The sequence below is a fragment of the Mchenga conophoros genome, linkage group LG15 (genome assembly GCF_057382185.1).
Source record: "Mchenga conophoros isolate Kocher_MC1m ecotype Shallow Benthic linkage group LG15, M_conophoros_male_GT1.1, whole genome shotgun sequence".
In the NCBI taxonomy this organism is placed as follows: Eukaryota; Metazoa; Chordata; class Actinopteri; order Cichliformes; family Cichlidae; genus Mchenga; species Mchenga conophoros.
In genome coordinates this window covers 20,559,274-20,586,848 of record NC_140540.1, presented here as the reverse complement: position 1 = coordinate 20,586,848, position 27,575 = coordinate 20,559,274, and the positions used below count along the sequence as shown (strand labels likewise).

The 27,575-nt window shown below is 39.7% G+C and overlaps 1 protein-coding gene across 3 annotated transcripts in view; it reads right to left on the bottom strand.

Moving 5' to 3' along the window:
* fam184ab (family with sequence similarity 184 member Ab) overlaps positions 1-27,575 on the bottom strand; it is a 221,857-nt gene that overhangs the window by 104,868 nt on the left and 89,414 nt on the right. For all 3 annotated transcript variants that reach the window (XM_085247044.1, XM_085247042.1, XM_085247043.1), the window contains 7 exons: positions 23,240-23,359; positions 20,388-20,546; positions 16,554-16,793; positions 16,155-16,238; positions 14,916-15,167; positions 3,856-3,991; positions 1,922-2,103 (listed from right to left, as the gene is read on the bottom strand). In XM_085247044.1, the coding sequence (XP_085103170.1) occupies positions 1,922-2,103; positions 3,856-3,991; positions 14,916-15,167; positions 16,155-16,238; positions 16,554-16,793; positions 20,388-20,546; positions 23,240-23,359 (1,173 nt within the window). The remainder of the gene's footprint in view (positions 1-1,921; positions 2,104-3,855; positions 3,992-14,915; positions 15,168-16,154; positions 16,239-16,553; positions 16,794-20,387; positions 20,547-23,239; positions 23,360-27,575) is intronic.

Below are 27,575 nucleotides of genomic sequence, written 5' to 3'. Positions count from 1 at the left end.
CAGCATTTTGATCTGCTGCTCCATTGGGGGTCCTGAGACCCTATAACTGCATTTTGATCGAGGTGATATGTCCAAAGTATAATACAAACACCAGTGTAATTTCTCCATTTCACTACTAAGGGTTAAAATATCACTGTATTAAGAAAATTCTTTTAAGTTTACCTGAAATGAAAAGTTCTTTTCAGACAGTTATGAGGAGACAGAAACGGGTTCACGTTATTTATAACCAGCTTTGAGCTGGTTATAAATAACGTGAACCAAATAGAGATTCTGGCTTTAGGTTAGAGGGAGTGTAAAACTGGTTGAGTAACAGTTACCTATAACCAGTTGTGGCAAATGGCTGATCCTCCCTGAGCCTGGTTCTGCTGGAGGTCTCTTTCTCTTAAAATGGCGTTTTTCATTCCCACTGTTGACAAGTGTTTCCTCAGAGAGGGTCGTCTGATTGTTGTTTTTTCTGTATTGTTATAGGAGAGCTTTGAGGCAACTGTTGTTGTGACTTCACGCAACATAAATAAAAGTTTTCAATGTGTTTTTTCAGATGAGAAAACATGTAGACTATGTGACACAAAAATACATTGGAAAAAATTCAACCCACCTCTCTGGGACCTTTAATACAAAAAGCATTCATAGCGTGAAGGTAAAATTTCATTAAGCATAAATAAAGTTATTTTACATTAATAAATCAACTGAACCCGTCGAGGTCAGATGGGAACTTTTATCAAATTTAGTTGAGTTTGCATAAATTTCATCAAGAGCCAATTTATAATGATGAATCAGTGTTGAAAGGTTTGGAAATTTAGCTTCAGCCATAGAAGAAAGATGGCATGAAGTTTAAGTGATCTGAGATCTTCCATTATCCTTGGGAAGACATCTAAATTCACAGCAACCACACTCAGTGGGAGAAGTCTTTCAGCTCCCAGAGGATTACACTGCACAAATGTCAGATATAAAAGAATGGGAAAACACACATGAGGCTGCAACACTTGACATTTACTATCGGCTGCGGTTGGTCTGCTGACTACGCTGTTGCTTAAATCATCTGACCTTTAAGAGTCCCGCTTTCTAAAAAGAGGAGCAGCTGTCCTTTTTTCAGAGTTTGTAAAAGCTGTGATCGACAAGTTTGACCCTTTCAACTGTTTGACGACCACAGGTCATCTTGCACAGATGACATGCTTTAAACTTTGTTGCAGACCTACGATTAATTTTCTTCTTAATCCCTAGGAATTCCTCTGCAACGCACTAAATATGCCAAAATAACTAACGAAAGATAGACAGGGCGGGTATTTATGCATACTGTAAATCTACATGCTCTTATCTAAAAATCTGACTTCGCCTACAAGTACAACTCTCTCAGATACATCAATAATTAAAATCAAGTGCTCTTTTTACTTCTGTAAAGACTTGGTTTGGGAAAGACATCAGCCTCACATGGGGATTGCAGTCTCGTCTGTACAGTCAGTATCACAAACTAAGAGAAGCAAGCAAAAGAAAACTTGAAAAATGAATTTGGACTAGAGTCTACGTTTAAATCTACTTTTGCTTGATCCTGGTCACATGGTCAGGAGAGACAAGTTCACTACTTAAAATGCACATAAATACAAAAAAATACAGGAGACCAAGGCTTCATGCTGGGGTTTCACAATAACATTTTGGGTACAATTTTTTTTCTAACAAAGTAACCCTAATGTGAAAACCTGATGTCAGTAGGTATTACTTATTACTGCTCAACTCCATCGACATTGGACCACTACACTAAAAAGTATGGGCACTGACTTCTTCACAGTCCTTGTATTTTAAACTGGTGTGAAGCAAACTACAAAAAAGATCAGTTTCTGCATCTTGATGACTTATTGGTTATTCATAACAGAGCTGCTTCCTGTCCGACATGAATACAAAACACTTCACCATCACACACACGCACCTTCTCCAGGGCCTGGAGCTGCTGTTTCTGTCTTTCATCCAGTGCTTGGCCCTGGCTCTGAAGGGCCTCCCTCTCTTCCTCCATTCGCACCACCTTGTCCTTCAGCCGATTCCGCTCGTTGTCCAGGTCTCTGATGGCTGCTTCCTGGGTCATCTGGGTGGCCTGCAGACTGCTTATCTGACCTATGGCAGAGCAGAGGCGAGAAGAATACAAATATTCAACTGATGCAATCAGCATGTTGCTGGTTCTTATTGATGCTGCCAACACAGCTACAACGAGGGGCTGTCAAAAAGTTTCAGTTTTGTGATTGTGCCATAGTTGACCCTGACTCATAGGAAGAAGGTCTACAACTCCCTGGGGCCTTTCTATGTGGAGCTAGAATTCTTTTGCTTTGTCATGTCTTTGTCTCTGGGTACTTCAGAGCTATACAGTTCTTCACTGAAAACCTGCTTGAGATTGCTTTGATCTCTAGGGGCTTGCTACATTCTCCAGTAGTTAGCAATGAAAATGTTGACATGCCCACAAATACTTTTAAAACTATTCCCAGAGCAGTAGTGAAACTGTTAAAGTACAATGCAAAACAGGAAGTAAAAGTTGTGTTTTTTCACGTGTTAGTTGCAGCGATAATTCTGTTTCTAGAAAGCTTCACACAAGTTCTAAGTTCTAGTTTCACTATTTACTCTCCAAGTTCTAGTGAAACTAGAACTTGGAGAGTAAATAACAACTCTCTGAAGATAAGTTTCCATCTTCCCTGTGAACTACAGGTGATCGTGTCAAACTGCTTGCCATTAAATCAATCACAAGAAATTTTTGTTGCAGCCATTTTTGTGACCGATTTCACTTCCACAAGTTTGGAAATAAACATTTTTGTTACCCAACTGGTGGTAGCCAGTTAGTAACTGATTGGTCTTTGTGATTGTGAGAGGCCTTAAATGCTGATTCTAAATTAGCTGTAAGTATGAGTGAGAGTCTGAAAGGTTATTTTTGTCACTATGCTAGCCCTGCAATGGATTAGAGACCCTGTCTCTCCCCCGTGACAGCTGGAACAGGCTTGAGCCCCACTTTGGCCCTTAACTCGATAAGCTGTTAGGAAAATATATGGATGAATGGACACCCAATGTGGCAAGAAAGGGTCCTTATCAAGCATCTGTATGTGAGCTGGGAGTGAAAATGTGCTGGACATTTCTGGACATACAAACCATAAAACTTAAACTCAAGACTACACATTTAATAATTGTTGAAGGATGATAAGTTGAAATTTACCACTCTTACACTTTTTTTTTACCTTTATAACTTAAAAAACAAAAGGCACTTTAAAAGGCAAAAAGGACTCATGGTCATTTCTTTGCAAACAACCTTGAGAGGTCCTCTGATCTGTAGTGTGGTAAATGAGACTCCCATGGCTGCATTTACCAGCTGGATCTTATTTGTCTCTAACATGCAAGCAGCTCCAGTGGAAAGTGATAAAATGCTCTCATTGGATACAACGAACTCATTGGAGCTAATGGGCCGAGAATGACTCCGCACCAAAGTGGCTGCGATTGCTCACACGTTTCAGACAGTAATGTTTATGCAATGTTGTTAACCAAAGTAGTGATGGAAATACATCATAAGACATTAGACCAGATTCTAACATACACCTATTTAGCCATTTACATGTGCACATAAACACAGACAAACTGGGCACTGTCGTCAGCAAGGCTTCTTCTAGCAGCCTCTGAGGGACCGGGAACACCATTAGCCCCGATATACAGTACAGCAACATGCTATTAAAGTGTAACAGGCAACGATGTGTCAGACAAGATGAGGGGAGCTGTTAGTCGATATGTTTGACGTGTTTGCACGGAAAGCATAGAGTGCATCTTGAGTCTAGTGTGGATGCAAGAATTCACAGGTCTCATGAAAAGAGAAAGGGAAGAGATTGTGGGTCTTACTGGCTTTGAGAAGTATTTCAGTTGCCTGCTGCTGAACTCGGTCTCTGGCTGCCTCTAGTTCACATTCAGCCTCCTTCTGACGGATTTCCACAATCTCCGAGTTCTGGGTCACCTCGTCCAGCTGCTTGGTTAAGTCCTAGAGGAGAGTCAAATCCACAAAAGAAAGCTCTGTTAGGGTAGGTTAAGAAGAACAACAACCAACCTCTAACATCTTTACAGAAGGAAATAATTAAATTATAATTTACCCCCAGTTTAAATGACACTGATGAAAAGACTGATGGTCTGTGCTGTCATACAACTCTTTTCGGTTTACTTTCCCTACTTTCAGACATTGCAGACGGGTGTTTTCAAACATCATTAAAGACCAGCTGATAAATGCAGCTTTGATATATATAGTTCTAAGCCTAAATATAGTATCTAAATGAGCTTGAATATTAAACCTAAATAACTAGCAGACCAGAGACTTCAAATGGCATGACACATCTGACTTTTACTCAGTGAAACTGCAGTTCCTCTAATGGCCACTTGAGACCAGCTTCCAGGTCAATCCCCATAAACTCATATGTTAAAACTTCCCATTAAAAACAGCATGTTTACAGCCTTGCACACAAACAGTTTTGGCCTCTACAGATACTTTCCACCTTTAAAACAACTATACAGAGGGGAAATATTTTTATCCAACTCATTCATGTGGATAGTGGCCACTCTGACAAGTTTTCAGACAGTTGGAGCTGTATTTGTGATATTGGTGCATTTTGTAGAATTTTTAATTGAACTAGCTCACAAATAATATAGCCTGTGGTAAGCTACAGCCCACCCAAGATGCTTATGGTTCAGTTTTGATGACTGATAATGTTGAGGTTTTAATATTTAGAATCTCATATGGATGTCAACACCACGGGTATGACGATGTTTTACAAATGAAGTCAGAATTATTAGGCCCTGTATTATTCTTTTTTGTTTTAAACAGAGCAAAGAATTCTTAACACAGGTTTTTTAAACATTCTATTTTTATTTTGGACACTTAAAATATGTTACTTGGTACACAGAAACAATATTATACCACATAAACCAAAAACTACCAGGGTTAAGACTGTTACTAGTCAATTTTATATCCTTTTTGCTAGATAACGGCCTGCAGCCGTTTATTGTAGTTTTCGGCACGTCTTAAACATGCCTTGATGGTCTGCGATGGTCTTCTGGAATGCGCCTTGGCCTTTGGTTCACCTCACAGATTTCCAGTTGGATTCAAGTCGGGGGGGGGTTTTGTTCACTTTGGTCGTCTAGAGGTAGTTCTTCTCCAGGGGCGATGTGTGTATTGATTACGTTGGAAGACAAAGCGATGACCCAGACCCAGTTTTGCTGCCAATTCTTTGAGGTTTTCTTTAGGATCAGCACATATCTTTTTTTTTTATGATTATCCTTCAACCTTGGTGGGATTCCCAGATTCAGATGCACTGCAGCTTCCCTACAGCATAAAACTCCCACCATGTTTCACTGGGCGCACTGTTTTTTAGGGTTGTACTTCAGAAAAAAAGAAAAGAAAGATTCCTTGCTTCAAACGTATGCAGTGTCTCTGTGGCAAAAAACTACAGTAGTTACATCTCATCTGACGTGTATGTCCAGTATGCATCATCTTTGTTCAGGTTTCCGTAGCATATTTCAGTCTGGCTGGAAAGTGTCTCTTCTTCTTGGGATCTTTTTTTCTTGGTCTGTAACCTCACAGTCCATTTCTGTCTAAGGTTCTCATGATTGTGAGATCAAAAGTCCTGACTTGGCTAATTGTTCATTACTGTTTTCAGCATTTGTTCTGGGGTCTTTAGACACTTTTCTCAATAGTTTTTTTTCCAATCTCTGCCGGGCTTATTCTGCACAGTGTAGCTCTCTTTAATTTTTTTGATGAAACTTCTCATTCCAGTTCTTGACATTTGGAAGCTCTGTGATAAGGTTTTTAATTCATCTCCTGCTTTGTAAGCATCAACAATTCTTTTTCTGTTGTCTAAGCTGATTTCTTTTGTTTTTGGCATGATGCTTTCTCAAGCGGCAGCTCAAACTCCTGCTGAAGTTTTTGTACTGTGTGTAAACTGGAAGACGATGCTCAGTTTTAACTTGATTTTACAAGCTTTGAGCATTACAAAGTTAAAGCACATCACTGCACAGCAGTGGCTTGTGCTTTTGCTCAATAGAAGTTCAGGTTATCGGGGGTTATGTTAAAAATATGTTGCTCTGTTTCATTGTGGAGTAATTATTTTATCCTCACCTTTATATACAGTCAGTCAATCATGTGTGGTCACAAGTTCACCAACAAAACTTTAATATTGATTAAAAAAAAAGTCTGTGTTGTGCTCAAATATTTTGCATGTTTTTTTTTAGAAAAGGGAAGAAAAAGGAATAAAGAGAAACTAAGAGTTTACAAAATAGTTTATAGAGCTGTCCTAAGGAGGAGTTCTTGACCTCTGGACAGGTCAGGTTAATGACTAAAACATTGTTTTACAAAATTATCGTACTATCTATAAATGATTTTTGTGGTGATAAAAAATAATTTATAGATAATGTCTTTGTTATTTACAAGTTAAAAGATCACTCATTACAAAGACTGCCACAAGGCTCGCTAGCTAGTATAAATAGAAGAAGATGGGTTTTTTTCACTCTCACTAACTTTTTTGAATGATAGGATTGTTAGCCCAAGTCCAAACTTCAACATTCAAGACCTAAATATCTGGGCACATGCCCTTTAATGTCAGTCATTAACTAAATGGAATGAAACCTGAGTAAATGTAAATCCACCTATTCTATATTTGATGAGCTGTTAAGGGTGTGTTCAGTACTATTATGAGGTAAGGTATGCTACTGAAGACAGACCTTTAAAATTACATGTTGCTTGGTCATTGCAAAAAGGTAAGTGTAGTACATTCATATTTAAAGCAATGTAGAGGCTTTAAGAGGCACATCCGTATAGAAAAGTGAACTTCACCTTATGTTGTAATGCAATGCCAGGATGAAGTTGGCAGCCAGCAGTTGCAGCCAGTTTATCACACTTACAGAAAGAACCGTATTGGCAGAATATTAATACTGAAGATTGAGAGTGTAAATGCTGACTGGTGCTCAATTAATAGGAACTAGACTTCAGGGAGTGATTTGACGTGAGCACACGCACACACACACACACACACACACACACACACACGCACACACGCACACACACACACACACACACGCACGCACGCACGCACGCACACACAGTACAGTAGCTTTGTGATTTAGCACTCTGCAAGAACTTATGAGAGGCAATTTCACATCTTTCAATCCCATCAAACAGCCTCCCTCAAACTTAATTACCGCTGCTATGGCTAAGACAATGAAACCTCAGTATGATGAAAACCACTGAGGAGTCACACAAATTAGACCTGATATGTGTGAGTGGGTGAGACACTGTGTGTATGCTGATTTCCCTCAAGGAAAGTAGTTGCACTTTATGACCGCTAGGTTTAGATAAGGTGGGATAAACCCACTTTAACTTTATGATTTGGGGGGTTACATATATAGTGGGGCAAAAAAGTATTTAGTCAGCCACCGATTGTGCAAGTTCCCCCACCTAAAATGATGACAGAGGTCAGTAATTTGCACCAGAGGTACACTTCAACTGTGAGAGACAGAATGTGAAAAAAAAATCCATGAATCCACATGGTAGGATTTGTAAAGAATCGTAAATCAGGGTGGAAAATAAGTAGTTGGTCAATAACAAAAATACAACTCAATACTTTGTAACATAACCTTTGTTGGCAATAACAGAGGTCAAACGTTTACTATAGGTCTTTACCAGGTTTGCACACACAGTAGCTGGTATTTTGGCCCATTCCTCCATGCAGATCTTCTCGAGAGCAGTGATGTTTTGGGGCTGTCGCTGAGCAACACAGACTTTCAACTCCCTCCACAGATTTTCTATGGGGTTGAGGTCTGGAGACTGGCTAGGCCACTCCAGGACTTTCAAATGCTTCTTACGGAGCCACTCCTTTGTTGCCCGGGCGGTGTGTTTTGGATCATTGTCATGTTGGAAGACCCAGCCTCGTTTCATCTTCAAAGTTCTCACTGATGGAAGGAGGTTTTGGCTCAAAATCTCACCATACATGGCCCCATTCATTCTGTCCTTAACACGGATCAGTCGTCCTGTCCCCTTGGCAGAAAAACAGCCCCATAGCATGATGTTTCCACCCCCATGCTTCACAGTAGGTATGGTGTTCTTGGGATGCAACTCAGTATTCTTCTTCCTCCAAACACGACGAGTTGAGTTTATACCAAAAAGTTCTACTTTGGTTTCATCTGACCACATGACATTCTCCCAATCCTCTGCTGTATCATCCATGTGCTCTCTGGCAAACTTCAGACGGGCCTGGACATGCACTGGCTTCAGCAGCGGAACACGTCTGGCACTGCGGGATTTGATTCCCTGCCGTTGTAGTGTGTTACTGATGGTGACCTTTGTTACTTTGGTCCCAGCTCTCTGCAGGTCATTCACCAGGTCCCCCCGTGTGGTTCTGGGATCTTTGCTCACCGTTCTCATGAACATTTTGACCCCACGGGATGAGATCTTGCGTGGAGCCCCAGTTGGAGGGAGATTATCAGTGGTCTTGTATGTCTTCCATTTTCTGATGATTGCTCCCACAGTTGATTTTTTCACACCAAGCTGCTTGCCTATTGTAGATTCACTCTTCCCAGTCTGGTGCAGGTCTACAATACTTTTCCTGGTGTCCTTCGAAAGCTCTTTGGTCTTGGCCATGGCGGAGTTTGGAGTCTGACTGTTTGAGGCTGTGGACAGGTGTCTTTTATACAGATGATGAGTTCAAACAGGTGCCATTCATACAGGTAACGAGTGGGGGACAGAAAAGCTTCTTACAGAAGACGTTACAGGTCTGTGAGAGCCAGAGATTTTCCTTGTTTGAGGTGACCAAATACTTATTTTCCACCCTGATTTACGAATAAATTCTTTACAAATCCTACCATGTGAATTCATGGATTTTTTTTTCACATTCTGTCTCTCACAGTTGAAGTGTACCTCTGGTGCAAATTACTGACCTCTGTCATCATTTTAGGTGGGGGAACTTGCACAATCGGTGGCTGACTAAATACTTTTTTGCCCCACTGTATTTTCTTTGTCTCACTTCTTCATACAGCATTCTGAGACAAACCTACAGGGAAAAAAAGTTTTGAGTCCATCTGGGAACTACCGTAGCTGAGACTAAGGTTGGAGCTCTGGAGTAAAGATAAAGATTGTGTTATTTCTACAAGTTTCTTCACTAGCAGTACAACCTATGGCTCTCTGTGAACAAGAAAAAGTAAAAGTGTGAATGTTTCAGAAACTGGGGCATTAAGTGGAGTCCTAATTTCTTCACAGGGCTGTTCCAAGACTCAGCTTTGGGTCTAAAATTGGAACTGGGATAGGATGGGGTTAGACACAGCTGTTTAAATGCCAATGCACGATTCAGCCAGGCCAAATATGTTTGGTTTTGTGTCAGTGTAGGCAAAATCTCTACAGGCAACATTCTTAACAAATGCAGACCTTTTGATTATGGAAAGACAAAAGTGAAAATCAGGGTGTGTGGGGCTTAGTCAAACTGACTGCTGCTTCTCCATAAGTCAAGCTCTGTGCCTCCTAGGTGAGGAGTTGCAGACATCCTAGGGCAAACACAGGACATGCTGTTGAGATTATGCCTCACAGTGGGCTTGGACACCTCAGTATCCTATGGCAGAGGGTAGCTACTGCCGATTAATTGACCTTCTGCGAAAGTTTGGATGTTTCTGCCAGTCCTGAAGCCTTCAAAGATCTTTTTCAGGATCAAAGGATTTCTCTAGTTTTTGTCATAACCCCTATGGTTCTCAGACAGGTGGTGCCCTACATGTGACAGTTTGTCTCACCTGCCATCCTCACTTTATATAGCTTGTTGTTGCAGATCCAGGTTACTGAATCTTAGAACTAATATTTTCTACTGTTTAACACCACTTTGATTTAAAGCGCCCTCCATCAAGAATCTATGTCACAGAAGGCTCCAGTATGCGGCTAGTTTGATTAAGCCAGTTTGCCTGACCTGTCAGTTTTGTTGTACGAGCTTTAACCAAAAAAAAAAATAATACGACTCTTTTTATACAGACCTTTTAATGAAAACCAGTATTGTGTTAATTTATCTCTTATTTCCTTCAGATTTTCTTCATCGTTCTAAGCCAGTTTGTTCCTACAATAGAAGTAAATGCACAACAAATATTGTCATTTTTAGCAAATCCAGTTAACATAATAAATTTGTTGAGGTGTCTTTGTAGTGGCTGAGACACAGCGCCCATCAATGCACTGTGTGAGAGACATAAGACTTGCCTATATACTAATGCTAACTTTTGGTTTAGACTGAGTGGAAGGTCGTTGGTTGTTAAGGTTTGGGTTAAAGGCAAGTGAAAGCACAACTGTCCCTTCGAATGCAGTGTACACCTCTGTTTGTGTGAATGAGGCTGGCAGATGGAGGTGAAAACGCTTTAATTAACAGTATCTCTGTTGAATTATCTGAGTTAACAGAAGAATCCCATTGTCATGACATTCACTGATCACCTTTGATTCACATCTAATCCCCTTTAAACCTCAACAAAAACACCCACACGCGCACATGTGAGTTCTTCTCACGTACTGCCTCACCTCTGTCAAGCCTCCTGATTGGACCAGGCTGATTCCTGCATTTTCATTTAAATACAAAAAGGGACCCGAACATAGTGCTTTAGGTGATTTATTGTTTTATCTCACTAAAAGCTCCCATAGACTTAGTCCAGATAAGCTCTACCTGAAGTGAAATATTTAGTCCAAGGTCAGTGACAGCAGCAATTTAACACAGCGTCAGTGGAGTATTTCACTTGGGGGACAATTTGTAATTTTTTGGCATGCATATTCCTGCAGAAGCATGTGAACACTGAGCCATTAATTACGTCTGTCTCAGTTACTCTGAGCGATCATTTGCTTGCATTTCTCTGGAGATTTGCCTACTAAATCATAAGCTAAAGGAGGGTGGCAGAACAGTGAAGCAGACGCTGCAGCATCCTGACACCAACCGCAAGTGTCTCACACTGGTGTTAAGTCGATATTTGATGATACGGTTTCTCCACATGGCGTATGTGCCAGTACAGTAATTATGCCTCCGGAGACTTGGGAACATTTTGATTTAGTGCAGCATTTTAATTTTCAAGAGTCAAATTAATTTTGTGAAGGGTCTAAAAATGTGCCTCTACTTGCGCAAATACTAGCAACTGTATAGGTATGCACAGTGACGAGACACAAGAGGTGTAAATCAAACCTGTGTTGCGAGCTTGTTAAGGTTAAATTAAAATCTATCATCCAACAATGAGCTCACAGCAGGACGTGAAGGATTAAAAGATCTGTTCACATACCGAGGCTGTTATTAAGAGATTATTATGATATTACTTTTACAACTCAATAACATTTCAGCTGCACAAAAGACAAAACCAGCAAAGGATCAAATAGTTTCCATCCTCTGATATCTGTTTTACCTTCTTACATCAGGTATCAACCGCTCTGCTTGTCGTTTCTTTATCTGGGTTGTAGTTAATTGCTCTGATAGCTAAAATTATTAACTCCACAGCCACCGCTGACCTCGATCCCAATTTCAGCATCACCAAGGAGGAGAGATCCCTTCCTGTCTTTGTCTGCAATCAGTGATAATTCCACATAAACTTCAGAGCGAGTCATCAAAACAAAACAGACCTACTTAGCCAATCCTCCCTGGAGCACATGTCAGCTTTATTTTCAACGGCGAAGATAATCACGGGCGTCGTCACTAAAGATCTTACAGAAGTCAGACACTAGAAAAAAAAAAAATGACTTGGGAAATAAACACAGCACTGCTATTTTTGCTGTCATACCAAATAGAGACTTAGTGTGCTGGATATTTTGGGTAATTTGTAACAAATACAAAAAAAGTTACAACTTTGGCAATCCAAAAATCCGAAAGGAAGATAACCAATATTGCTTTAACCGGTTCTGTTAATAGGGGGCTTCATTTGCTCAGGCATAATGGATACATTTTGCCTATCAAATCATCAAATAATAGGAAATAGCTTGAATTCCTCTTTAAAAAAAAACGTAAGATCATCTTTAGCAGCAATAACTTGTAGGGTTTGTCATCGTGGAGGAATTTTGGCCTACTCTTCTTTGCAATGTTGCTTTAGTTCATCGAGGTTTGTGGTCCCACGACGGCATTTAAGTCAGAGGAGTGGACTTTGAAACCCTAAGACACGCTGCCCTATTCTCTAGAGAGAATCGGTAACACTTTAGTCTTTTTCTAATTGTACTGTCATGAACTTAACAAGCTAACTGAAGCCTGTAGCATCGTCTTTCTGTGATATTGTAAATCCTGAGTGTTACAACCTGACCCATAAGCTGCTACGCAAAAAAACTGACAACAGAGTTTATAAAACCCTTTAGTTATTTCAACTGATAAATATTAATAAAAGTTCCAATTTTTGGAAAGATGTTAATACTTCAGCCAGGAGAGTACAAAGTCTAGCAGAAAGTGGTTTGAGTCACAGCCACATTTAGCAGCTAATGTAAATCTCATAGCAGAAGAAGTCTATTTGAAAGCTTTTGTTTGGGAACTCTTAAGCATGCAGCTAAAATGTAATCCAAATCTAACTCAACTCTTAAGTGGCTTGCTGCCAACCTGCTGGATGCTGAAAGGGTAAGTCCATACAGAACCCACTGAAAGGGTAGCATGAGCTGCAAATGGGGAGTAAAACTGAATCCATTAACCTTACATCCATTAACCTGAGACACACAGTGATTCTAAAGTGGCTGTAGGTATACGTGAATCTGTCTGTGCTAGCTCTGTGATACTTTCACAGGAAGTCTTACTTGTACAGCGGCAACAGGCCAGTATTAGCTGGTAACACTGTCAGATAACATCGTCCATCATATGTTGGTTAGACATCAGTGGGTAGAGAGACAGCAGTGTGCAGAAAGGCCCTGCTCATATGTCTGCTTAAACTGTCCTAGAATATATTTAATGGCACAGAAACAGCCAACCGTTTTAGAATAATGGGACAAATTACTTGTAGACTGTACGGTTAAGCATCTCAGTACACAGGTAGGCTGTGGAAACGCAGCACACTGTTTTTAATCATTTACTGTTCAGCAGCTTGGACATTTTTGATCTGCTCCTCCTCTAAATTACAGAGAGAAGACGAGCAGGGACACAAAGTTTAAATACAATCTTGCTGACATGTCATCATCCTAATGACTTAATCAGAATCAGAATCAGAATGCTTCAATAATCCCTAAGGAAATTATGTGGGTTACAGTTGCTCCAAGACAATAACGGTGACAGACTGAACTAATTAAACAATACAGTATATTACAGAGTTTAGAATATATGAGAAATAGCTGTAATATATACAAATAGCTCAATTACAAATATCGAGAATATTACAGAGATGAAAAGTATATGATTGACTGAACAACCTGGACTAGCAGCCAACTTGAAGCGTTAATTTGGCGAATGTTTCTATTTGCCTTAACAACTAAATGTTTTAACAAACACTCTCCTTTAAGGCACCCGCACACTGCATGATCCGGGGAATCTTATAAGTTCACTGCATGACACTATGCAACATGGATGTATTAAACTCAGGCAGGACACCAAGTTTGATGACATTATTTCCCTACAGAATCAGGGACTGGTCTGCAGTTTCTCTCCATGCTACCATCACTCTTACATCCTAGACCAGACCTCTTACGACACGTAGCTGAACCATTTTACCTGTGCTTCACTGTTTGAGATCAAGACACAAAGGAACCATCCTTCTATAAAGACAGCCCAGCATGGCTAAATGACATCCTCACCCAATTTAAAGCGAGCCTCCTGTTAGGATCCCTGGGTCTGTTCCCAGTGTTTGTGTTTTTTTTGAACTTTTGCATGTTGTATTTTGTTTTGAGAAGTGAGCTATGTTTCTAGTTCGTAGTCTTTTGTTAATTTAGTCAGTTCCCTTTCATGTCCTAGTCTCACCTGTGTATGTCCTTCGTAGGGTCCCCGGTGGGCATTCTCTCTCTGTGTCTCTACCATATGACTGTGTCAGTATCTCAGTGTTTGTGATTTCCTGTCTTATTTTGATAGTCATTGTCTCATGTGCAGTCTTGCTTCCCTTTCTTCATTATGTCTATTTTGCTCCAGCTGTGTTCTCATGTGTCTCCACTTCTTCTAATCACCCTCCTGTGTATATGCAGTATCTCCCTTTGTGCTTTGTCATGTTATGGTCCATTTATGCTACTGTTCTGTTTCCCAGGCTTAGTTTTTGAGTGTTTCTTTGCCCGAGTTAGTTTAAGCAGCTTGCATTTAGTTTCCTGTTTGGTTTTGTATTTTTGCTCATGTCTTGTTTACTTATCAGCTCATTAAAGAGCTCGCCTTTAGTTAAACTGCCTCCATGCCTACAATTTTGGGTCCTCCTTCACCACACCCTAACCCTTGATACCCTGTGAAAAAGTTCAGTTCCACCTTGCACTTGGTTGAAATGTATACAAGCACAGAATACAACCTGTTTAGGTTTCACTTCCCTACTTCAAGGAAATACCTGGCTTTAGTTGCTAATTGCTCTCCTATGTTCATCGTCAGTTCTTGTAGGAGCATTCAATAAAAAAAAAAAATCAAGCTGAAGGCCCTAAAACGGTGAGATCCCCTATTATTTGACCCATTAATATAAAAAGATCATTTTTGAAATCTATGAATGTTAAATTAAGGCTCAGGCTCAGGTTGGACCGCTTGATGAACATCTACTCGTCATAATTTAATCTATAAAGTGACTATCCATATAGAAAGGAATACATTTATTGAATTTCTTCACACGGACCTTGTTCCCTGTTTTAATTTGAATCTATCTTTGATTACAGGCACAAAATCTTTGCAAGCTGTCTATAAAAAGAGACATCAGCTCACTTAAAACGACAGGATTTTCGGCTACTTCGCCTCCGTCCACCTTCTGTTGACTCATTTTTGGATGAGCAGGTGAGGGTTCACACTCACTTTGACGGTGCTCTCTGCAGTGTTAAGTGACGACTGCAGCTTGTAGGACCTCTCCCGGTTTTCCCGAGCCTCGTCCGACACCCTGGCCAGCTCGGCCCTCAGTTTTCCGAGGGTTTTCTGCAGCGCCGCCTCCTGAGTCTGAAACTCCCGTCGCAGCTCGGCCTCAGTGCGTTTCCATGCCAAGAGGTTGTCGGCGGTAAGCTGCTGGGTTCTCTTCATGGCCTCCAGCTCGCGCTCATAAAAGGCCTGAGCCTGGGGACAAACGCACACTTGTGAAAGTGTTCACCACTGCGGAAAAGATTTAAGCCAAAAACATGAAGGGTGTAAAACTAATTAATAAGCCTCAGTTTTCTCTTTTTAATGACAATGTGAATTTTATATCGAAAGGTCTAAAAACATTTAGAGCTGGAGCCAAAATTACTTTCCTGACAGTGTTTACTGCCGACGAGGATGCTTTTTTTTATTGAATTACTAGCATCTAAATGCAGTCCTTAAGTGCAGCTATGGCTTTTCCTGTACACAGATCTGCACTATAGTGCCAACAAATTAAATTTTCAGGCCTTTTTTTAACTATTACTAATCCAAGGACATTTAGCACAGCCTGGAGTGAATCGATTCTGGAAATGCCAGATGAGACACTGTGTGTGCAAACCTTTTCTGCTTGAATCCTCTTGAATCCTTATTTTATTTAGGCTTATTTTTAAAAGATCGCACCTTTCAGTCTGGACTCAGTATTAGGTTTTTTGGGTTGGCTCTAGACAGAATTAGACTGTAGCAGTAGTGAGAGCAGGGAAGGAGAGTACACCCACGCTTTCCTGAAAACATTAATAAATAGAGTAAATAACAATGGACTTAAGAGTCTTAGAACATAGTGGTACCAGTTCTCCATCTACTGCAGGTTCTGGATAGAGTTGGCCCACTAACTTGGATCTCCAAAGTAAAACAAACACTACTGTATATTGTCCCTAGCAGCAGTTAAAGGGTTTGGAGGAGCGATACGAAGTGACTGAATAGCATCAAGGACATGTGAACAGTTTGGGAAGGGCAGACAATCACAACGAGAGCAAGAGAACTGGAAGTGGAAGGAAAACAAAACACACGGGTGGGGGGGGGACTAACACAGAAGGCATCTGAATAAAATACCCATATAATGCCCAATAAATGATTTATTAACTCATATTTGCTTACCAGTTTGTTTACCAATTATTAATGATGGTTATTATATTTAATGTACTGTACCTTGCTGAGTTTGGCCTCGTATTCCTCCACCAGTCTCTTCTTGTCCTGTTTCAGCTCCTCCACCCGCTCTGTCAGAGAATCAACCTGAACGTCCAACATGGAGACACAAAGAAACGGCACATTTCGAATGAAGTAGAGTCAGTTTATTTTAAAAAAAATTAAGCAACCAGAAGTCTCTGATGCTTTTGCTGTAGAGAGACGATTATAAATTACATTATAAAATGCATGTAGTCTATACTAGCGTTAAAATGTTGTATAAGGAAAGGCAAGGTAGAACAAAGAGTTGGAAACTTGGTAATTATCGCTGTCCCACTTTCTTTCTTCTTTCCTGTAGTGGTTTAGAGTTTGATGCTTTGGCTTTCAAGAGCTGCTCTACTTTTGCAGAAGCGAGTGTGTTACCTCGGCTTTATGGAGCTGTACCAGTTTCTCCTGGTCTTTGCTGTAGTTTGCGTTCTGGCTCTGGTGGCTGCGAAGAAGCTCCTGGATTTCCTGTCTGTGCTCAGCCTTGAGCTCTTCCAGCGCGGCCCTCTTCTCCTGCTCGAACTGGGCCTGTGCCTGGCTGAATGTACGCAGCTTCTCCTCAAAGGACCGTCGCATCTCCTCCACCTCCCTTGACATGGACACCACACGCTGCGTGTGCTGCCAAAGAAGACGGGAATGAAAGGCTGAGCCAACAGGGGAATTGATTTATGGGTTTTGTAGGCTTCTTACAGAGCGCGTGACTTTTCAAAAGGTCTAAGCCAGGCGGTGGTGTACTGGCTTGGGGGATTTTGACCTTCTGGCTGCCGACCTGGCTGCTCTAAATTAGCAGTAAAAAGCAGCAGACTAAACAGAAACAAAGTGTGTGAGCAGAAAATGCTCTGAAGGTCATTGTTCAAAAATTACAAGAAAAATGTCATCTAGTATTGACATAGGAAGTTATCATTCTGACAATGCCTCAATCCATTGATATTATATGTTATATTGATTAGCAGAAAAGTGGTCTCTAAGGTACCTGATCAGAAAAACACTAAACATTTTACGATAAAATCTTTAAGGCACATAACAACCATCTGTCAGGGGAAGATTTACTAATACGTTTTCATACCTTTCATTTAATTTGACTGCATTTCATTCTCTAAAGTAGCTAATTACACAATCAGCACCAACTAACTATTAGCCATAAATTTTCTAGTCTCAAAGGGTACAGAAGTGGCATATCAACCATGATAAAAGTAGGAGACACCCATGACTGACAGCTTGGACAGTTATCAGGGAAAAAAACACTCAGGGATAATAACACAAGCACAAACACAGACACACATCTGCATATTTGCCATCAGTACGGTGGCTCATTCTGCTGCACTGTGGCCTCACAGCAAGTGGGTTCCTGGTTCAAATCATTCCTCCAGGAGACCTGGCTTCTCCTGCCGCCAAAACATGCTAGGATAATGCTCCCCTCGCTGTGCCCTTGACCAGAATAAGGCCTTACAGGTGCCCACCGCTGCTAATAATGAATATGGGTTAATATGTGGAGACTACAGCCTTTGGGTGTTTGCATTTTATTTCTTTGAGCGTCACTCTAAATCAGGGATGTCATTTTATTTAATGGGCTAGATCAGTAAAACCACTGCATAATAACATGTGGTGAAATATCCATTTCCAAAACACATGATGAACATCCTCAGATCATTTTAACAGTATGTCTTATTGCATATGTGCTGTAAATAAGTGAATCTAGAAAATGCAAAAGTAACTTTAACTTTGTTCTGGAGGTAGTTCAATGCCTGTTTTGGGTTGTTGTGTCGGAAAAGTGATGACCCAGACCTGTTTTACTGCCTTTTAAAAACCTGACATATCCTTCTTTATTCACAAGTCCATCCATCTTGACGAGATTCCTAGATCCAGATGTAGCGAAGCTTCCCCACGGCATGATACTCCCGACACACTGTTCTAACTCTAACCCTCATTAGCCACTGGTCTGGACTCTTTAAACATATCAGTAGTTTTCTTTCCTTCCAGGCTTGTTCTATATTTGTGTTTCTCTGATTCTGTGGATGATACTTCTCAATCCTCTTTTTGTCTGTACAAGTATCAGTCCATTTACCAAACAGTCCAGATGTGTTGTGAGATGATGTATATTGTACTGATAACTGTCCGTACAAGTGTCTTACTTTTCAAAGCCATCCAGTGGGCTTTGGTGGCCTGGTTCAGGCCCCAGGCTGCTTTGTTTGACATCCCTGCTCTAAATCATAAATTCCTGCATATAGTCAATTTTTCTTTATTCCTGCCTTTGCATCTTTTTATCAGAGAGCTGCACACACTCCATAAATCTATATAATTATGTTCATTTGGTCAGCTATTGTTAGAGATTAGTTACACGCTTCACTGTCCTCCCAGGTCATATACAAGCATATACATGGGGATGATTTCATACACACTGGCTTGCTCATAAACTTATAAACAACAAAGCAGAGGCAATTTACAGCATAGCAATAAGAGAGGTACTCCTCTCCTACTTACACGAGGTGCGGAAAAAAAACCGAATTTAAATTATATCTCTTTATGTGTCTTAGCAGGACTGGATTGTTATTGGATATCGAAGAAACTAGATGTGATTGCATCCGAGAGGCAGCCAGATCCAGCTGTTCAATACATCCTGCATTTGACTTGCAATCCAGGCAGATGTGAAGAAGATGAGTGCATGTATCTCTCTAAGACTTCAATGCAATGTTCACTTCTCCCAGCTGTTATTGTGTCAAACAGTCTGTGGTCTGTCTACTGTTACTGTAATCCTAACAGGCAGATCTACTTTGGAATAGTACCAGAATAACACCAGTTGTTCCTCGAGTTTAATTAACAGAACAGACATTGCCAGCTTCTGAATCTGAAAATGAAAGACTATAGAAAAGGTGCACTGGGTGCTTACAGCATGTCTGTGATCTCTGGTCATTGTAATCATCTGTTTTGATATTTATATTTTAGTTGCAAGCCTCTATTTAAGGCTGTGTCCAAAAAAGTTGGCACTAATACGTCTGTATTTTTACTCAAATAACTGTATATAAAAGATGGATGCACCGTGCACCCACTGTGGCATCACCCACTGGTTAGTGAGGTCCTGCTGAATCGTTTTGCTCTCACCATCTTGGTGTTTTAAAATGGGAGATATTAGGCAGGGTTTTGATAACTGAGAAATATTGTATATACCTGAGCTGCAGCAAACCCTACCCTCCTTTTTCACTGTGATGAGGATCCTAATTTACAAAATGTTTTATTCATCTAACGAGACCATAAACTCATGTTGTAGATCGAGTAAGCCGAGGGCTTTTTTTCCATCAACTCAACTTGTGCCCATTGCACGACATTACAAAGAATGCTGGTTCTGGACACTAAGCTACATCTAAGAGTAGTTTTATTTTGTAGTATTGCTGCCTTCACTAAAGTAAAGAATCTAAATCCTTCCTCTGCTGCTTTCCATGTATTTTCGTATATTAAGGCTTAAGGCAATCGACAAGAACCTGAAAATTGTGCCTCCCATTTCCTAGGCTAATATTCAAAGCTGCATTTTCTGATTTCCCCCATGCGCTTCGCTCTGATGGGTTCTTGGCCTTTCCTGTGGCAACACATTCAAAGGTTAGACCAAGCCAAGTTCTCTCTTTTATGTCTCTCCCGCTCTCTGATCCAACTTTTCCTTTGTCTCACCATGAGCACAACTCCTCTTTTAACTAGATGACCCAGGCCTCCTTGTTTCCTGTTTCTCTGCAAGGCCCTGCTCACATCTTAGTAAAATCAAAAATGGAGTTATAGTGGGCCAAATCATTCTCAATAAATCATCATCTCACATTCTTATGGGGGAGTTTCTTCTGGTTGACTTGTTTTAAAGAAACCTACTAAAATGTGCAAGAAAATCTGTTAAGTGATGGCATGACGTTGGTGTTTCCAGGTAAACGGAGCTCATTCTAGTCATCATGTAGCTGGATTAACTCGTGGATATACGTGACTAAATTTAAAAATGTATTGAATAATATCTGGACTCTATTTACAGACTCCTTGAAAAAAGAAATGAAAATGAGGCCTGAATGAACCCTGACCGCTCACAGCAATCTGAGGCAGTTGATGCAGACAAAGAGAGACTCTCCACTTCACAGCAGGACAGAGAAACAGACTTAATAGCGATTACCTGCAGCTGTGAGTGCAGACACAGGTGCCTCTTGCCTCCAGCACACACAGACATCACATCACTCTTCCATTTACCTGAGCCTCAGTGCAGAGCTGCATGTCTTCCACCCTCTGACGGTAGCTCTCGAACTCGGCCAGGGCCTGCCTCTTCATCCTCTCGTGGAGTTCCATTGACTCCTCCAGAGACTGGATCCGCTTCTTCAGGTCCATCTCATCGCTGATCTTGCTCTTGTACTGTGACAAACATTTAAAGTTCAGTGAAGTGCTCGCTATCATCCAAATCTAGCATTTTAATGACAGCATGTGTGGAGATGCTTACTCTGTGATTGACAAGGCACAATATGTCGTACACTTCATATCCTCCAAAACTTGATCATTTTGAGATATTATGGGACATAAATTGCATACAAACACCGGTAAATAACCATCCTGGATTTCAGCTTTAATTAAAATTACTTTAAAAGATTGGCTGATGCGCACAGAATTTAAATTAGGCTTTGATTTTCCTCATTATGACAACAAATGAAAGTGAAAATTAAAAGATTAAATAGGTACATCCAATTCGGCTAAATTAATTAAATTTGCATTCAAAGCACACCAGTAAACACTGCCTCCAGGGAAACTTAATAGAGAAGCAGAGTGAGGCGATGTCTGCGTATTCAAGTTTAGCTGATCGAGGTTGGTCACATTACTCACAGAGAAGCATCGTCATTGAGGCATTGTCATCAAGAGTAATGACGTGACATATAGGCCTAAATAATTAATATTCACGTGATTCATAATTGATGACTTCATTTCAAATGTGGTCTGAGCTCACCGGTGATCACAGTGCAGCGCTCCTGATGTATTTTAGCTACATCATCAGCTGTATGTGATTTTATAATGATGTCTGTTTTCTGTTGAAATCTATTATAAAGTTGACTTTAGTTCCTCTTCAGCCTTTTGTCCACCTATTATTATTACTGTTATTATATTTATTATATCATTGCGTCTAATTTTATTACGCTTTATTTCATTTTTAATTGCTGTAACAAACGACTTTCCCACCTTTTATGATAAATAAAGTAGATCTTATCTTAATCTTATCTTTTAGGTCAAAATGAACAAAGGCCTATGAGAACAGCTTCTCTTTACACCTGTGATACATTTCTATTATCTAAATTTCGAAAATAGGCTTTGCTTACATAATATTCATCCTCCTCCTTTTATATTACCACTAAAGAGTCAGATGTAGACGTTTAGATTCAGTACGACTTCGCCCTGGGTTGCATTACATTATATCAGCACATGCAGACATCTTTGTTCTCCTGGATACTGAGTGCTTGCTACAATACATGTCTCAGCAGTGGTCCTGAGACTCCTGAAACTCCTTTCTGCATGGATGAACCTGGTCTAACGAGATTCCCACAACGCCGTCTTCTCTCTTTCATTTTATCTGCATTCCCCAAGTCTGCATGTTACTAAAAAGCCAAACACTGTGTTAGATCCCAGTTACCCCGTACAGGAGGTCTGGATTGGGGTCTGAGTCTGAGTTTCTGATCCTATGAGTATACTATGAGTATACAACAGTGGGTTATTCAGAAACCATTGGCAAGGAGACTCCTAGATCTAAAAGCCTGATATCTTGTAAGCTTCTACTTGATTCATAATATGAACTTAATATGAATGGACAACACTGTAACAGCAGTTTTGCTCTTAAACCACTTCCTTGTATTGTGGACAGGAGCAAAAGCCCCCCGACATGTCATGAAAACAGCACGAAATATTGTTGGCACAGAAACAACATCTCTAGATCACTGGCTGTGTGAAGAGGACCAAGCAAATCATCAAAGACATTGCAGACCCTGGACACAATTTGTTTAAGCTCCTACCATCAGGCAGACATTTTCAAACAATCCACAAACAAACGGATTGAACTGCAGCTTTTACTAAAGCCCCAACTCAAACATCTCCTCTGTCTGAAAACTAAATGTATGTACAGCTTTACTACTACTACATGTACTATACTTATATCCTCACTAACTGTCCAATTATAGACCTGATTGTTCAGCATTATATATTTCTTATCTCACAACTTGGGAGTAATTTTGAATTGAATAATTGAATTTTAGTGTAATGGTCACTGAGATACTGGATGAAAGGAATAATCATTCAAATCCATTGAAAAGTGCTCAAAAAAACTCCAAGAAAAGCTTTAAAAAGATTTTCCCCCATAAAGCTGTACTTCTGCTATGCATACGTACATATCGTGACTTTTGAAATGGTTGTGAAACTCTAATGTGGGCATGCATCTGTGCAATGACATGATTGATTTAACCATTTCCTGTTTCAAATGTTGTATGGCTCTTTGGGGATGAGATCGCCATCTTTAGCGTTTCATAATTCTCTAAAACCAAGTACACCCTCACTGCTTCCATAGGAATTAAGTGGGTAAGTAGCAGCCAGGAGATGCTAATCAAATGCTTGATTAATTAATCATCAACAAGTGTGAGCACCTCTGTAACACTAATCAGAGAAATTGCAAAAAAAAAACCCAAAAAACCCCAAGAGCTACATCTCAGACTCCAAATCTGACATATAGCTCTACATCTCAATTAACATTTATCATGCTAACTGAGGCCTGTGCTTCTTTCAGATGCTCCCTTATTAGCAACGCATCTCCACAGAAGAGGGATCCGCATATTTGATTTAGCACAAATTTTTATGCTTGATGCCCTTTGTGACACAACTCTAAATCATTTGCCAGGGATCTCTTGCACATTAGGTCAATGTGTTAACCACTACACAAAGATGAATATGCATGATTAGTTTGGAAGGGCTGCCAGGAGAAAGTCTGTTCTGTATAAAAGGAATATGGGACCATGCCTAGATGTGCACAGTTCTAAAGAACCTAATAAATTTAAAGTAAGACAGACACACACACAAACCTGGAGTATCTTCTCCCTGGTCTCAGAAAGAATCTGCTGCACCTCCTCTTCATGAGCCTCCTTAAGAGTAGCGATGGCTGCCTCGTGTTCATCATTTTTCGTGTTCAGTGCATAGATAACCTGCAACAGAGGGAAGAAACACATTAGATAATGTACAGGATCATAATAAAGATTTAATACAATATTGATATGGTTTTTGTTTTTTTTACACCTGACTAGACAATTAACAGCAGTATTCAGCTAACATGCTAGGACTGCTATGCTGGGCATATTGTGTTAAAATATTAATACGGGAGCTAGCAGCAGAACATCAAAGCATGAGGATAAAGTAAAGAAACATGAGAGCGGAATAATAAATCTGTAAGATGAAAAGGAAAGGTGATATTGATGTTTTGAGGATGAAGCTCCCAACGCGGTTCAAGGAGAGAAAGAACTTCTCATACAATATTTTTACAATCAAGTCCAATGAAGTCTTTATGAAGAACAGCTGGTACTTAGTGCAAACTTGGTGTTATAGACAAGGTGTTTGAAGCATCCACTATAATGTTCAACCATCACCCTAAATCAATGAAAAGAAAATTTTTCACAATTTTGAGAAGTCGAGTTGGATGAGGAGTCCTCACGGGGTTTGTCCTTAAATGCCTTTTTGCCTTTTAACCAAAGAAAAAAAAATCACCAGGACTGTGATAAAAATATGCGTGCTTAATTTTCCAAAGCTGGCAAATACTTCACGTTTATAAGATGGCCAAACCCTCGCCAGTTACTCTCCGAGTGACGCAAACCGAACTCTACTATTCAGCTGCAAAATAAAAGATTCACCTTAATGCTGCAATCAACACATTTGAAAGGACAAAACTTTTGCTTTGAAGGCGAGCATTCTCCACTTCCTGTTTGCACTGTAAACACACACGTTGCACTTGTTATAGTTTCACTGGTGTTTAATGAGAAGTTGATAAGTGTTTGCAGACATGCCGGGGGCTTCCATGTAAACTACAACCATGACGATCTGCTAACAAATAAAGCATTCACGAGGAGATTTTGGTGCAGCACTATATATTTCATTGCAACCTCCAGCAACAAGTTGAAACCAGAAACCAGTTGCAGACTGGTCTCAAGACCTGTGAACCCTAAAGACCTAATGTGAGCCACAACAGTTATAGTGTCATGTTCAGGCCATTATAAAATACACTTAAAATACAAAAAACAAAAAGCAAATTCAAGATTATCTGCCATACTACCAATATTTGTTGTGGTTTACTGAAACGATTAATGGTGAGACAATTTGCTGAATTTTTGCTGGTTTGCTGGAAGCTTTTCTGGGAACGCAGACCAGACTGACCAGACATGATGAAGAACTTAATAAGAACTTAATGCAATTCTAACTTCATATTTTGGCCTCAGTTTGATAGTCCTGCTGTAGCATAAATATTTCTAATGCTACTGACATACAATTAGTAGAGATGAACTGTGGTACTGTATATAGCTGCTATAAAGCTGCTAAAACCTCCTATTCCATTGCTTAATGTTTCTAATAACTCAGAAGTATCAGTGATCTCTTAAGGATAAGCTATGAATTTCACATAGCCTTACTTACTTAAATAGTAGATATTAATGTTTCATATATAACTGACAGTAAATCTTGCAAGTCTTCACCTTTACAAGAGAAACATCAACATACTATGGATTTTTTTGCTATATCTTCTCCATATCTGATGCCTTGCAGTGATGAATTAGAAATTGGTTGACGCTGTGTATTGCTGGGGATAAAAATAACACAAGCAAACTGTTGTGCATGAGATTGACCTTTAAATCTGTCCAAAAATACATGCGGCCATCCAATAATTTGACAGTGCTGTGATCCTCTGCTCAGAGCAGAATGAGAGGGAGAGGACAGAAATGGGTTCCATGGGTTTCCACATGAAAAACCGTGAGACACCCGTCCTCTGCTTCTCTCCCTGCCGTGAGAAACAAAGCTCTGCGTTGCCTCTTTGAAAAACCAAGTCAATAATTCAGCACATTGAACTGTGTTTGGGTGCTAAAGAGCCTTTGTTTACTTGGGCCAAAGTCCATCAATAGAATTGGAAAAGAGTGCAGAGGAAAAAATTTGAGAAAGAAAAGGAGGAAAAAGCTTTCACTGACACTAGACACCCACTTTTTATTCTTTGCCATGCCTTACTGGGAGAAGAAATGTAGTGCATGTAGCTTGACAAGTGCTGATGTCTTTGAGATTTTCATTGTTTATTCCCCACACACTCACCCTGTTTTTGCTGACAGCTGCAGAGCGGTGCAATGAGAGAAATAAGTCACTTTATAATCAAAGACATACTCAGGCGTGGGATGAAGCCTCTCATTTGATTTTGTAAACCACTGAAGTTGAACAGGACTGTCCAGCTTTCGTTTGGCCAAAAATCCAACTTTATCACCTCGTTTTGACTCAAATTATTGTTGTACAAGATTGGTTGTGTTGTTCTCTTTTGATTTTCAGTGTAAAGGTATTAATTTAGGAACACTTCACATTGCAGCTAAAGCTTAAATATTAAGGCCCTTTTATTTAATTAAACTGTTAATAAGTGTGCAATGAAACATTCGATTAACTTGTTTATATTTTAGATACCTCAGCTGCAAATAAGCCTAGTTCATGTCTAATTAAAAACAAGAAAAAAGTGTTTATTAATTCTATAAAGCAACGAATAATAGTAATAAAGGTTTAACTGTGGAAAAAGAGCCATTAATGTGAAGTTACATTAGTGTATGAGGTTTATTTACATTATAAGAAACTCTAATAAGTTTCTTAAACAGTTGTGTTGGTAAATGCTTAATCTAATGTTTATAATACTATTATTACTGTTTATACAACCTTATTAGCACATAGTATATCTTAATACATGCAATAGATATGAACTAACATTTATTACATGGATTTTGACATCATGCATTACCATTTACTGTCCTGGCAATAATAAGATGCCAATAAGACATTATGCTAATGATCCTGTAAAACTGCTCTATGGCTGTGCAATTAACTAAAATTTTGTTTCAATTTCTATTTTGGTTTCTACCAGTTACTAAAATGAGATTATCAAAATCACACAGTTACTATGTCAGATTCTGTTTTAAAATAATCATCTTGTTTTGCTTCCAGTACATCACTTTTCTGTACAATTATAGTAAAAGTTCATAGAAATCCACTTAAATAAAAATGGAAAATAAAAGTGCCTTAAATCATCAGTACTGAAAAAGTAATTATGATTTTGGCCATAATCAAGCAGCCACAGACTGGTTTTAGGTTCAATTTCAAGAAGAAGAAGAGCTTTCCCTCCTCTTTAACGTCTCTCTCCCCTGCAGGTTGTAGCAGCTTTAGCTCATCTCAAACCAAAAAGAGGTAACTTTAATAAAACTGACCCAGGTCTGTGGAAAAACTCATTTTAAGTAGGAGTTCAAGAAGGTGACAAATAAGTACTATCTTTGCTAAACGTTTATGATTGCCATGGTCTAGCAGGCCATGTGTGTTTAGTAGCTGACTTAAAGGAAGTGATGTGTGTGAGGTTTTGGTCTGTCTTTAGTCTTTAATAGGATTTACATTTAATGGAAATCCAGCTACAGCTAGACTTGGACTTTAAAAAAATGCCAGTATAGATAATTCATAGTGGTGTCAGAGAACAGGCCAGGGGATCACTAAAGTCAGCAGAACTGGTCCCCTGATGCTCATGAATGTTTATCCAAAATTTATAGCTGTTGACATATTTAAGTATTTCAAGCTGTTACAGCCATATGACTATGTTCCTTCCCCTTGTTGTCCACTCTTTCTTGTAGGCCAATTAGTGCCTACTGTGTACTTGTTCTTCATCCCAGCTTCCTCTGCTTCTTGGGCAGGTGTCCCAGTCCAAGGCTCTAATACTAATTACAGCGGCTGACTCAAAAGAGCTGCCAGTTTGTCATTTGAGATAGCAGTGATTTAAAGTGAGGAGTCTGCCCCGTGTCTCCTTGTTTGTAGCGTTGTTGTTTGGTAATCTGGTTAACACTGAATGTACCTTAGAGGCTTTTGTGTTCTGCTTCAGATGTGCTTGCTTTATAGTGCTTTAACTCTGTAACCGGAGACACTTATCTGAGTGTGGAGACTGTTTTATCTGTTTACAGTTAGAATTTCTAACTTTTTTGTCCATTTTTGTCTCCTGTGCTGTTTTATTTCAATTTACCCATTAATAGAATAGAATAGAATAGAATAGAATAGCTCTTTACTGTCACTGTTACAAGAACAATGAAAGGCAATTTCCCTGACCTCCACACATCTCTCCATGTGTGTGAAATAAACAATAGCGTTAGTATTTACAAAATA